Consider the following 12,903-nt stretch of genomic DNA (forward strand, 5'->3'; position numbering starts at 1 on the left):
AAGAAATAGTCCTTTGCTGTCCTAAGCCATTAGGACTGTGGGGCCACTTGTCATTGCAGCAGAACCTAACCTAGACTGACTATAGTAGCCTGGGGATAAGAGAGAGCCAGCAGTCACTCTGGAGCAGAGGGTGCAGGCAGAGAAGAGACAAGGTTTGGGGTCAGAAAGGCAGGGAGGTCCTGGACGGGGGTGAGGAGTACCATGAGAAAGACAATGAAAGGGAAGTGGAGAGAAGAGCAGTAGAGACTGGTTTTGCCCATTTTTCCAACTTTGCCTTAGGACCTTGTCCTCAATTGCCATCTGACCACTGAGAACAATTTGGGGTTCAACACGTCCTTTATCAGCTGGCCCTGGCCTAACTGGCAGATCTTTTCAGGGGAGTCCTGGGAATTTACTGAGAAAACACTTGCACAATGTCAGGGCTTAATGGTATGCAGGTGTCCACCAACCCTGAGCTGGTATTAGCTGGGCACCTCAGCTATAACGACAAATTCTAAAGTCACTCAGACTTTGAGAAAGCTGCAGTCAAAAAGCAAAGGAAACCAGATGGGCAAAAACTTACTTGGCTCCATCAACCTGACTCAGATCAAACAGCAGCTGACACCTAGGTGGACGGGCAAATTACTCAAATAAGGTCGTGTGTCTCAGTTGTGTCTTTTAATTCTAAATGATGGAAAAGGAAAGGCAGAAAGGGGGTGTTGTCAGGTGGATCAGGGTTTCAATGCACAGCATCTGACCAACTATGTGGCCTTGACCCTGACTGGAAAGAGACAGGAAATGAGCATTGTTATTAACAACTCTGGGCCTCCATTTCCTCATCTGTAAAATGGGTTTAAGAATACCTACTTTGTAGAATTCATGTGATGAACAAATGAGTGTTGTGGGGGGCCAGTGCATAGCTGGTGGATTAAATAAAAATATGCAGATCATGACCTGCTGAATGAGGAGACACGAGGCACCCACATGGGATTGGCAGGCAGCTCCTTCAGCATCCCAACTCCCACCCTGGGGAAGTGGAGACCCGGGGTCATTTCAACACACTCACACAAAGGTAATAAACTCATGAGATTTATTGCTCACAGATCCCAGAAACATGTTGGGGGTGTGCAATGAAATGAGGGAACGGCAGTCCTCTGTCTCAGGTCTCAAGCGAGCAGGAGAGAGAGCAGGGTAGCAAGTACCAGCTTCTGATAAGGTAGTTGGGGCAAGGGTCACTTACATCTTGTGGGTTTGACTCCCAATTGGTTATTTTAAAAAGGTGCCCCACGAAAAGTAAAGTGGGAACTCACGGCTGGAAATCCTAAGCTTGAGGTTCTTATCTGCATGTCCATGGGTGTGAGCAGGATTGCCAGGCTGCAAATTGCCTGGGAATTAACTTGAAAGAGCTCTTTTCTCATCACAGGGGGATGGAAATTTAAATCCAGAGGCTCTTCCAGCCCTGAAAATGCAACCAACTCATCTCCTCTGGGCATGGACCTCCAGTGGCTCCCACACTCCTCACCACCCCACAGTAGAAAAGCTAACCACCCAAGTTCCCACAACGTCAGCTCAGTCCCACTTATCTATGTCCAGAGGCAGGGTGAAACAATGAAGACCACGCTCCAGGAGAGGAGCCTACCCAGACTCAACTGAGAGACCTAGTGTAGAAAAGACCATGCTCCTCAGATCCCATCCTGCCCAAGCCGAGTGGCCACCAGACCTGGTGCTTTCAGTGAGTGGTTCCTATCTTTCTAACAAAGACACCTGCTGATCTTCTGTTGTGAATGGATCCAGAAGCCACCACGTGGGATTCCTCTCTGCCTCATGTTTCAGCAGGAGCAGAGCCTCTTGAAAACCAGGTAGGGCCACCCTGGGAACCTGGGCCTGCTCTTTCATGGAAATGTCCTCAGGAACAGGTGGTCAACTGACCTAGTGGTCCTTGACATCTCTTGCCACTTCCAAATACCCTGATTCGGGGTCCATTTAGCTTCTGTAGTAGCATAAGCATTGATATCCACCAACAGAGTAAGCATTGATGTCTACAGTAGAGTAGTAAGTGTTGATTAGAGGAAAGTACTCCCTCCCTCCCTCCCTCATGCTCAGTCCAAGCCCCCGGTGGAAGGGATCCCATCCTCCACCCCAAGGTTGACATGGAACATAGGCCTGGTTGGTCAAAGCATTCCACTCTCTAGGCTGTGGCAACTAGACACACTACTCAGCAAGCCCACAGGGCCATTGAGCTACAGTGTGGGTTCTGCTGGGATGGCTGAAAATGAGGCACAGGACTCTGGAGAGTGTGAATATGGAGCTGCTCAGGGCCACCATATGCAGAGGGGAAGGGGCCATCCATGCAGCAGAGCACAGAATGGAAGAAAGAAGAGAAGGCAGCTCACCAGCTTGCTTGAGTTCCTGGATCGAACGATACCTGATTTAGCCCCAGAATTCATGGCTATCGACACATTCTTTCTCTGATTTAGGCCAATTTGAGCTGGGTCTGTGTCTTAAAACGGAAACAGTTCTTGCTAACACTTCTTCAGTCCCATTGGCCCCTTTGACTCCAAGAGCTCCAGAGCTCCTCCATCAGGTGGTTCTGGGCTGTCTTCATCTGCCACTAGGTGCCAACCACTACAGAAAACCCATTCACTCTGTCCTAACTCTTCCAGTCTAGAGAGTTGAAACTCTGAGTTCAGAGGCAGAGGAACAGAGGGGAAAACGTCACTGTGTACCCAGAGGAGAAGGACGACAGGTTCTCCACCTCCACCCAGCAGTCTGGAACATCAGAGCCCCATCCTCTGAACTAGATTGAAGAGAGCCCATGGGATTGCACAGGATACACCCCTCTTTCATTCCAAGGCCAGCCAAGTGGACACTCCTGCTACCCACAGCCTAGACCAGCCTGAACTCTCCCTCAGGGAAGCCAGAGGCAACCTTCACATGACCATTCACTCTCAGATGACTGCTGCAGATCGTCAGCTCATGTTTTCCCAATGGTGAACAGGAACAGAGCGCCACCCTCCTCCCAAACCTGTCTCTCCTACTGCTCTCCCTCCAGACATCAGAAACATGCATTCTACATTTCTGGAACCTGAAGCAAGAAGGACATGGCAACCTCGACCCCCTCCCTAGCCCCACTCAACATCACCTCCATCACAACAGAGAGCCCTGCTGGGGAACCAGATGGTGGTGGAATGCATTAGTCTTGGAAGGAAAAATGGTCACAACCCCTTTAGAAAATGAACTGTGGCGTCCAGAATCCTTGTGGAGCAGGGAAAGTGCAAACAGCCCATATCTAAGGTACTAAGCACTCCATGGAAACCATCCTCCATATGGTGCCAAGTCACTGGGACTCCCAGGTCCTCCAGTCGCTTCTTGTACAACAGCGAGTCATCCCGGAGAATGTCAAACTCACAGCTCACAATGAACGTTTCAGGGAGCTGGGACACGATTTCATCTTCTGCAATCAGGGGTGAGCTCCTGAAATCTAGCACGAAGCTTGTCTCCAGATAGGCAGCCTCATTCAAGGGCACAGAGGTCGGCTGGTAGGTTCCCTTCTTAAACCTCTCTGGGATGTTTTCTGCACCCAACCACTTTCTATATTTTCCCCAGAATTCAGCAGGCAAATGGGCGCCTTTCAGGATAGTGCTTTTCCAGGAAGGGTTGATGTCCAGTAAAGTGCTCCAACAGTAGAAGACAAAGTCTTGGCTGCCCAGGGGGACATTCTTGTTCTGCTGATAGGAGGGGGACTGGAAATACACAGCCTGGAGACTGGCGTAGATCAGGATCTGAGCACGGATCTTGGGGAGATCTGGACAGCCCAAAAATCTTTGACAGATTGCTGTTGCCATCCCCCCTCCCACACTGTCCCCACAGAGCACGACCCGACCTGGGTCCACCCCGTACGTGTTCAGGGACTTCAGGAAGTGGGTCGTAGCTGCAATGCAGTCTGTTAGCGCCACCGGGAACTTATGGTGGGGCAACTTGCGGTATCTAAAAAAGAACCAAGGAACACGGTTTACACCCACCTCCCTAGCAAGACCAAACCTGTGTCTAGCATCCTTTAGGCCAAATTTCTTCCATTAACTTCTCTTTCTGAAGCCCGAGCAGGTGAAATGAAGGTATGTGGCTTGAAAGACGTGATGAACATGAAGCCCACCGTGTCTGGCATGTAGGCTCAGTGAGCGGTGGCTCTATTCCCTCTGTCTCAATGCCCCTTTGGGGGACAGGCAAGGACCACAAGAACCCTCAACAATTTAGCAATTACCAACACAAACCCCATCTTTCTGTACCAACCTGCTGGTGCATCCTTGACTCAAACGTGTCCCCTCATCTTATGTTCCTTTATAAGCATCTCCAGATTTGCCTGGGTTTCAATTCTAACTAATCCTGCCAAGCTCACGGGTTTTGTGGGAGTATTACATCTACAAGATGTAAATACTGCCTGAGACCAGCAGTTAACCTGTGGGTCTCCTCCAGGTCAGCCATGTCCACTCTGGGCCATTCCTGCCCTGCCAATGAGCCACGCGAGTCCCTGTGCTCCATGCTCAGGTTGCTGCCATGCAAGCACACGAGCCCAGCATGCTAGACCTCCCATTTTTCAAGAGATTCCAGAAATCTGGGTATTGTGAGAAATGTTACCACTTCAAACTTTAAAAATATATAACTATTCTATGGGATCAACGAATTTCTGCCAACCATTTCCATTCCGATGCCTCCTATTTTTAAGCTGTCCTGAGTTCAGGCTGGGACAGCAATGTTTCAACTCTAAAACCTTGTCTTCCTTGGATTCACAAACTAATTTTCTTGTAGAGAGTTGCTGGTGTAATAGACCGGTGACGTCTTTATTCAGCACGACCGGAGCTATAAGGAGTATCTTGGCCAACGCCTGAATCGAGAATTCCCCAAGGCAGAGAAGATCTCACAGCTGAGAATTATAAAGTGACTGGTTTCTCTGGGTTCCCCCTTCTTCATCCAGGACTGATTTCTGTATTTTTCACTCTTAGTCAACCAGTTCTGCTGCAAGGAAGCTGGGAAATTTTTTCTTGCTAAGACCCCAGCAAATGGCATTTCTTTATGGCATATGCATTTAAACAAAGCTGCAGGAAAGTTTAGTCAGGAGAAACCACCCGGCTCCCGTGGGACGTTGTGTCAGGCGGTGGGGACAGGAGGTCTCGTCTGCCCCATGTCCACCAAGCCCTCTTTGAGGTTCCAGACTAGGAGGTCAGCTCTCCAAGATCAGGTCGGAGAGGGTGGCTTTTTAATCCTTCTCAGTTCCTCTGACAGATCTCACCGGGGTGGACCCCCCACCCCCACCTCAGGAGCGCTTAGGAATGCCATGGCAATGTCTGCCCTCATCTGGTTTACCACGCTGGGCACCGTGGCATTGCGTGGAAGGAGGTGCTGAGTGTCTGGAACACGCTGGGCTGTTCGGCCCAGTGAAGCACTTTCCACCCAACGGGGCTCACGTGCGCAAAGCTCTGCACCTGACCTGCTCGACAAAGACCCCCTCCCCACACAGCTTCCAGGTGACAGCCTGCACGGGATGCCGGAGGGCCGCCCGCAGGAAGGAGTGCCGTTCTCTGCCTCTCTCTCTCTCTGTCTCTTTCCTTTCCTCCCTCCAGAGTTGCTCACAGTCCATCCCGTGCCCCAGAGTCCTGGTATCACAGGGTCCTTTTGTCTCCCCGCCCCCCATGCCATCACCCAGCACCACCTCCTCGTTCCCGTGCTCACCCAACTGCTAGAACCACCGAGTCACTTTTCTTGGACAAATGACAGCATATGGCATTGTGGGTTCCTGGAAAATAAAAGGTGTTTAACATTCACTAGGATTGTTAGTGGCTTCCTTTGGCAGCCGTCACCACGGGTTGCCCCTTCCCTTCTGACGACCACCATGGACAGAGAGCTGGGGTTGATCCTAATGGGCTTTTGCAGACTTTCTTCCAGCTGTGGAGAAGCCTTCCTCCTCCACTTGCTAGAATTTCTCCTTGGACGTCCTGTCTGAACAACTTCCTCGAAGATCCCCTTTCCCCATGGATTCTGCAATTCATTCAAAATATCTGAGATGCCGTTTGGCCATAGGGCACAGTGGTTCGGGGTGTGCGCTCTGGAATTCAGATCAGAGTTCACATCCTGACTTGGCCTCCTTTTTGCTGGAGCGGAAGTAGTCTGGAGCAAATACCGTCACCTCCCTGAGGCTTGACCGCCACACCTATAAAATGGGCACAATGATAACAGGGCTGTGCAGGGGTTAATAAGACCACATGCTTGAAGGGTCTCTACAGTGCCTGCCATGTAAATATTAATTACTAATGATATTATTTAATACCCATTGACTGTTAACGCCATTCATTATGCAGACCAAACCCAAACCACGGCTGCATGAAATCCCTTATTTTCCCGAAGCTACCACCGTGGGCTTCTGCCATTCCACGGTTTAGAAGGCAGGGCTGAAACCAAATAAAATTGTTTTCCCCCTCAAATTCTTGGGGCACCCACGTGGGGGAGGTTAAGATAATAAAATTGTCTCAATTTTGAGGTTTTTTTCCTCTCATCAACGCTCCTCAAATTTTTGGTTCTCCTGGGGCGCCTGGGTGGCTCAGTGGGTTAAGCCGCTGCCTTCGGCTCGGGTCGTGATCGCAGAGTCCTGGGATCGAGTCCCGCATCGGGCTCTCGGCTCGGCGGGGGGCCTGCTTCCCTCTCTCTCTCTCTGCCTGCCTCTCTATCTGCTTGTGATCTCTCTCTGTCAAATAAATAAATAAAATCTTTAAAAAAAAAAAATTTTTGGTTCTCCTGTCTGTACCGGAATTTGTCTCAGGAAATACCCGGCACGAAACAAAAGGTTGTCTTTGGGGTGTTTTGTTTGTTTGTTTGTTTTTTACTTTTTAAAAAATCCTTATTTCCAACTAAATAGAGGTGGTAGTTTAGAACATGGTGAGTGTAGTAAACACCACTGAATCGTACAGTTGAAAGCGGCTAATTTGGGGCGCCTGGGTGGCTCAGTGTGTTAAGCATCTGCCTTTGGCTCACATCACGATCCCAGGGTCCTGGGATCAAGTCCTGCATCAGGATCCCCACTCAGCGGGGAGTCTGCTTATCCTTCTGCCTCTGCTTCCCCCCTGGCTCGTGCTCTATCAAAGTAATAAGATCTTAAAAAATAAAGTGGGTAATTTTATGTTGTGTGAATTTCATGTATATCCATATATATACATAGATTATACATATAAATAAATATATAAATATGTATGTATGTATGTGTCTCTGTGTGTATATATATATATATATTTTTCCCCCCATATTTGGGTCTCCTCACTTCCAGAAAGAGATCCAAACATTCCATATCTTTGCTGCCAGCCTGATCTGGGCCCCACTACCTCTCTGGCCGTGCCCTGTCCTGTAGCGGCTTATAGACTCCAGGACAGCGATGGGAGGGCCCCGTCTTCCTGGAAAGCAGGCGCCCCCCCCACCCCCGCTCTGCTCTGAGGCTTTCCTACTACAGACGGGGGTCTGAGGGAAGGGCTCTTACTCAGGCTCCCCAGGACTGCCCCGCCGCCGTGGTAGAACACGATGCCAGGCCTGAGGGTGCAGGAGGACACCTTGGGCTGGTACAGCTTCACAGGGATCGTCCCGTAGTGGAGATCTGTGACCACGACATCCGGGTCCTCCTTGAGAGGCACTAGATCATGCACGAAACGGACAAACTGAGGCATAGAGCAGATTCTCAGTTTCTCAAAAATCGTCCCCTGTTGGTGAGAGAAGAGGAAATGAGGTGGGAAGGGTTTCGGTGTGCAGCACACTGGAGACCTGCCATTGCTTGCGGCCTCTAGCGGGGTGGCTTGAGGGCAGACCGAGTCACAGTCCTGCTCCTCCGCGCGTGCCCCCATGACCCTGCCGTAGATCCAGCCCACCTCGGTCCACCCACACCGCCCCTTCCTCCTCTCTCCCCAGACACCTGATACCCAGCTCCATAAACCAGGCTTCTGGCCACCCCACAAGTGTCCCCCTAACCCAGAACACCCCTCCCCATAGCCTGGACATGACCTCTCTTCCCAAAGATGCCGTCCCGGACCAGCCTAGCCAACATGACCATTCCAAGCATTAGTTGCTATTAAGACCTGATAACGGCATTGTGGTTATGTTTTTTAAAAGGTGGGGGGGGGGGTAAAGATAAAAAATGCAGTGACCCGAAGGGACACCTGCACCCCAGTGTTTATAGCAGCAATGTCCACAATAGCCAAACTATGGAAAGAGCCCAGATGTCCATCAACGGGTGAATGGATAAAGAAGATGTGGTTCATATACACAATGGAATACTACGCAGCCAACAAAAATGAAATCTTGCCATTTGCAACCACGTGCATGGAACTAGAGGGTATTATGCTGAGCAAGATAAGTCTGTCTGAGAAAGAATTATCATACGATTTCACGCATATTTAAGAAACCAAACAGAGGATCACAGGGGAAGGGAGGAAAAATAAACAAGATGAAATCAGAGAGGGAGACAAACCATAAGAGGCTCTTAATCATAGGAAATGAACTGAGGGTTGCTGGTGGGGAGGGGGAGGGGGTTATAGGGTGACATTAAGCAGGGCACTGGGTACGATATAAGACTCATAAATCATGGACCTCTATCTCTGAAATTGATAATACCACTAGATGGCCAAAAATCGAACTTACATTTTTAAAAGGACACAAAGTAAAAAAAAAATAAAACAAAAATAAATAAAAGGTGAGGAGTTCTTGTCTTTTAGAGATACCTACTGAAGATTTTTGGATAAATATAATACCCAAGATCTGCTTCCTAGGAAACAGGAAGGGGGAAAAGTTAGGGTCACCGGTGCAACAAGGTTGGCCGGGAGTCGACAGTCAGTGCTGGGGGGCTGGGGTGCGGAAACATCTTTATGGTATTCTGTCTCCTATGTCTGGGAGTCCACATAACAAGGAGTAAAAGTAAACAAAGTAGGCTCTTTCCCAGGCATCCTCTTTCGAGCATCTCTGCCCCAAGCTCCTTTTGGCTTTCAGTGATGCCTGTGGACCTTGAGACAGAATATTTCCAACACATAAAGTAAAATACATGGGATTACCAAGGAAACCAGTTTCTTTTCAATTATAGTTATCAAAACAGGGAGGTACACGGGCCAAGTAATAATGCACGTGCTTCCTTATTAGCACACCAAGTAGCAAGACCCGTGGCCGGTTTAACACTATCATAACTTCAGAGAAATGAGGCCTGCACACAGTTTTTCGCAATATCTGCAAGAAATGTCATGTGCTCTGAAAACAGCTGGCATGCGCCTTGGTGACAAACCCCAGGTTCAGCTGTCACAACTGTGGTTTGTCCTCTTCATTCCTAATGGAAGGAAATACCACTTTTCCTTTAGAGGCAAGGGGAAATGGAGTGGTTGTTACCTCCCCCCAAATTCAGGGACTCTGCCTTCTGTCGCCGTTGCAGATTCAGGGAACCCCGGATTCGGAAGCCCCACGGTTCCCCCCTGCCCTGTTCCACTTTCTTCGTATCACTTGCCGCTGCGTAAATCAATTAATTTCTAGTGAGTTTGCTTGTTTCTCCCTGTCTCCCCATGGACATTTCCGTGACAGTTTGAGCATCCTGAAGGCAGACTCTCTCTGGGACTTCCTTTGTCTCGCCCATCATTGGTTCCAGAGCTAGGAATTGGTGGGTGACATATAGGAGTCACAAGGCACCTCGTCATAGGAAAAAAAAAATCAGCAAATAGCAGTAAGGCTAATACTTAAGGAGGGCTTCCTCTGCCCCAGGCATCGTCAGCCGCACTCAGGATGGCTTACCTCCTGAGAGCCCATGCTACAAAGTCTAGACTTTGTATTCCCCCTCTTTTGCAGATGAGGAAACTGAGTCACCATATTTGGGAACCAGGACTACCAGACTATGAGAGTCAAGGGCAGGAAAGCCACAGGAGAAATCACTGGGTTTTGTGAAAGCTGAACTTGAAGGCAGGAAACCTTCAGCCTGAGGGTGCTTCTCCAGGACGGATCCCACATGAGAACAGGTGCTTGCAATCACTTTCCATTATGTAAGAGACTCAATACTTCTTGTGTGTGTTCAATTCATCATCCCTCTGGAAAAGCACCACCAACCCGCCTGCGCAACTTGGACACAGGTCTCCCCATGACCCATGTATATCTGTTTTATTAACACACCAGGAATAACGAGCAAAATCTGATGATCCATAAATAGTTTTCCATCTCTCAAAAGTAACAAAATATATCTCTAAAGTCACATTCTGTTAGTTTTGCTACTTTACTCAATTAGCACTAAAGTTGGAAGGCAGGAAAGCGGGACTAGAGCAGGGCTTTTTTTCCCATTAATGGAGGATGTATGTCATTTTATCATTTTGTGGCTACGAGCCCACTGTTGCTTGAGCAACACCAGGAAGAGGTTGGGAACCTCATGACTAATATGTTACATATCAGCCTCCGTGGCTGTGATAGTAGCATTAATGCAACCACAATCTTACGAAGTGTGTTTTCCCAACTCCCTCCTTCAGCCTCCGGAAGACGGGACAAAAAACACACCACTCACCCACGTCACCAACAGCTCGAAAATACAGTGCAGGATCCGCAGTTTCATGGGGTGGCCGATGGCGGCAGGGATTTCCGCAGTGAAGAAATGGTTGCCGACAACCCACAGCCCAACCCCCATGGAGAACACGCAGGCTGCCTGGAAGAGAAGCAGGACTGGGACTGCCATCGTGCTGTTTTCAACACGGAAGAGAGAGAGGCGCTGTGCTCAGGGCGGGCCACTCAGGGCAGGGTTTGGAGCCAGCCACCCTCCTCCACTTATATACCACACCCTGCCCTCCCCATCTCCCCATCTCCCCATCTCCCCATCTCCCCATCTCCCCAGCACGGGCCAGGCCAGGTGAGTCACAGACTCAGGTGAGCACGCAGTTCTGGGACAGCACCCATGCACAGGAGAAAGAGGTTCATGCAGCCTGACTCAGCTAAAAATGAGGGCTCCGAACTTCCAGCTTACATCCTGGGGCACCGCTACTAGAAATGGCCCTGGAGACGTCCCCATGGGCATCACAAACACCATTTCCTCCAACTGCGCTTGGGACAACCCCCCAATTCCACTCTGGCCACATTTGCCATCCCTTAGTCTACCAAGGAGGCCCCAGGGCATTTGCACTTGCTATTCTCTGTGCAACCTTGTTCCCCCAGACGATGACTGAGCTCAACCCCTCCCCTACTGCAGGTCTCTTCAAAGGTCACCTTCTGAGTGAGGCTGTGCCTGGCCACCTTACTTTATTTTTTTTATTTTTTTTTTTAAAGATTTTATTTATTTATTTGACAGAGAGAGAGATCACAAGTAGGCAGAGAGACAGGCAGAGAGAGAGAGGAGGAAGCAGGGTCCCCACGGAGCAGAGAGCCCGATGCGGGGCTCGATCCCAGGACCCTGAGATCATGACCCGAGCCGAAGGCAGCGGCTTAATCCACTGAGCCACCCAGGCGCCCCGCCACCTTACTTTAAAGTATGACTCCCCACCAGGGTCCCTATGCTCCCCACCCCTGACGCTTACTTACTTTGTCTTCTTGGCCTTTATTATCACTGGAAATACCACACACTTACCTTATTCCTTTATTGTCTGTGACATGTCACCTCTGTGAGCACAGGGATTTTTGTTTTGTTCCTTGTTTTATCCTCAGAGGCTAGACCAGGACCTGGTACTTCATAGGGGCTCAGCAAACGTCTGTTGAATGAAGGAACGAATGAGTATATAAGCTTTGTCCTTTTCATCGAAAAGCAGGAAACATTGAGCTTACCTGCCTTTTCAGGTAAGGTCAGAGATTGATGTCACTGTTCGAAACCTTCCCTAATGACAAAGTCTCCCATCCGGGGTAAGAATGATGATGTCTGTCATCTCTCCCACCTTCCCTGCGGTGGTACCAGAACAGCGGTCCTCAACAGGGCGAATCCACCCCTGAGAGATCTCCGGCAACACCTAGGGGCATCTTTCGTTGTCACAACATGGGGAGGGGTGGGGGATGGGACTGGTGTCTCAAGGGCAGGCGTCAGCAATGTTGCTCAAGGTCCTGCAAGGCACACACGGCCCCCACAATGAGAAGGTACCTGGTCCAATAGGTCAGGAGTGCCCACGATGAAAGCCCTGCATTAGGAAGACTTGGATTTGAATCCAGGCTCTGCCCAAGCCAGCGTTCTCATCACGAACGAGATACTTACACTCACTGAGCCTCAGCTCTCCCAAGATTGTGAGATTGGGATGATAATAATCGTCCCTCCATGTAGTTTCAGGGTGTGGCTCTTTGAACCCAATGAAGTAGAACATATTTATTGGCTATTTGGTTTCTTTATGTATTTATTGTATAAATAAATATATGTATATTGTATAAATAAATATTATAAATATTATATAAATAAATATGAAACAAATATATTATGAACAAATATTATTATCGTATAAATAAATAGAAATAAATGTTATTGTATGAATAAATATTACATTATTGTATAAATAAATATTATATTAATAAATAAATAAATATTATATAAATAAGTAAATATATATTATCATATAAATAAATAAATGCTGGTGGGGAGTTTTAAAATTTATTTATTGTATAAATAAATAATTTTTAATTTATTTATTGTATAAATAAATATTTTAATATATTTATTATATAAATAAATATTATGTATTATATATTATATAAAATTTATATGAATAAATATTAAAAATAAATATTGTATAAATAAATATATAACAGCATATGTAATATTGTATATAATAAATATATATAATAAATATTTATAGTATAAATAAATATTATAGTATATATTTTTATATATTTATATATAAATATATAATTTATTTATTGTATAAATGAATATTTATAAATAAATATTTATTCATTTATTGGCTCTTTCGGTTT

General features: G+C 47.7%; 1 protein-coding gene across 1 annotated transcript; it reads right to left on the minus strand.

The window, feature by feature from the left end:
* Window positions 1–3,194: 3,194 nt before the first annotated feature.
* AADACL3 (arylacetamide deacetylase like 3) lies at window positions 3,195–10,699 on the minus strand. The gene is made up of 4 exons (XM_045986325.1): window positions 10,532–10,699; window positions 7,499–7,715; window positions 5,707–5,770; window positions 3,195–3,966 (listed from the first exon to the last, which is right to left on the minus strand). Exons 1-4 carry the CDS (start codon window positions 10,697–10,699, stop codon window positions 3,195–3,197), a joined length of 1,221 nt encoding a protein of 406 aa, XP_045842281.1.
* Window positions 10,700–12,903: the final 2,204 nt, after the last annotated feature.

Source organism: Meles meles, chromosome 1 (assembly GCF_922984935.1).
Source record: "Meles meles chromosome 1, mMelMel3.1 paternal haplotype, whole genome shotgun sequence".
In the NCBI taxonomy this organism is placed as follows: domain Eukaryota; kingdom Metazoa; phylum Chordata; class Mammalia; order Carnivora; family Mustelidae; genus Meles; species Meles meles.

Coding starts and splice junctions, on each gene's coding strand:
- AADACL3 (XM_045986325.1), bottom strand. CDS start 10,699: ATGGCAGTCCCAGTCCTGCTTCTCTTCCAGGCAGCCTGCGTGTTCTCC. Junction 7,716..10,531: donor TCGAGCTGTTGGTGACGTGG/GTGAGTGGTGTG, acceptor TCTCACCAACAG/GGGACGATTTTTGAGAAACT. Junction 5,771..7,498: donor GGCAGTCCTGGGGAGCCTGA/GTAAGAGCCCTT, acceptor TTTATTTTCCAG/GAACCCACAATGCCATATGC.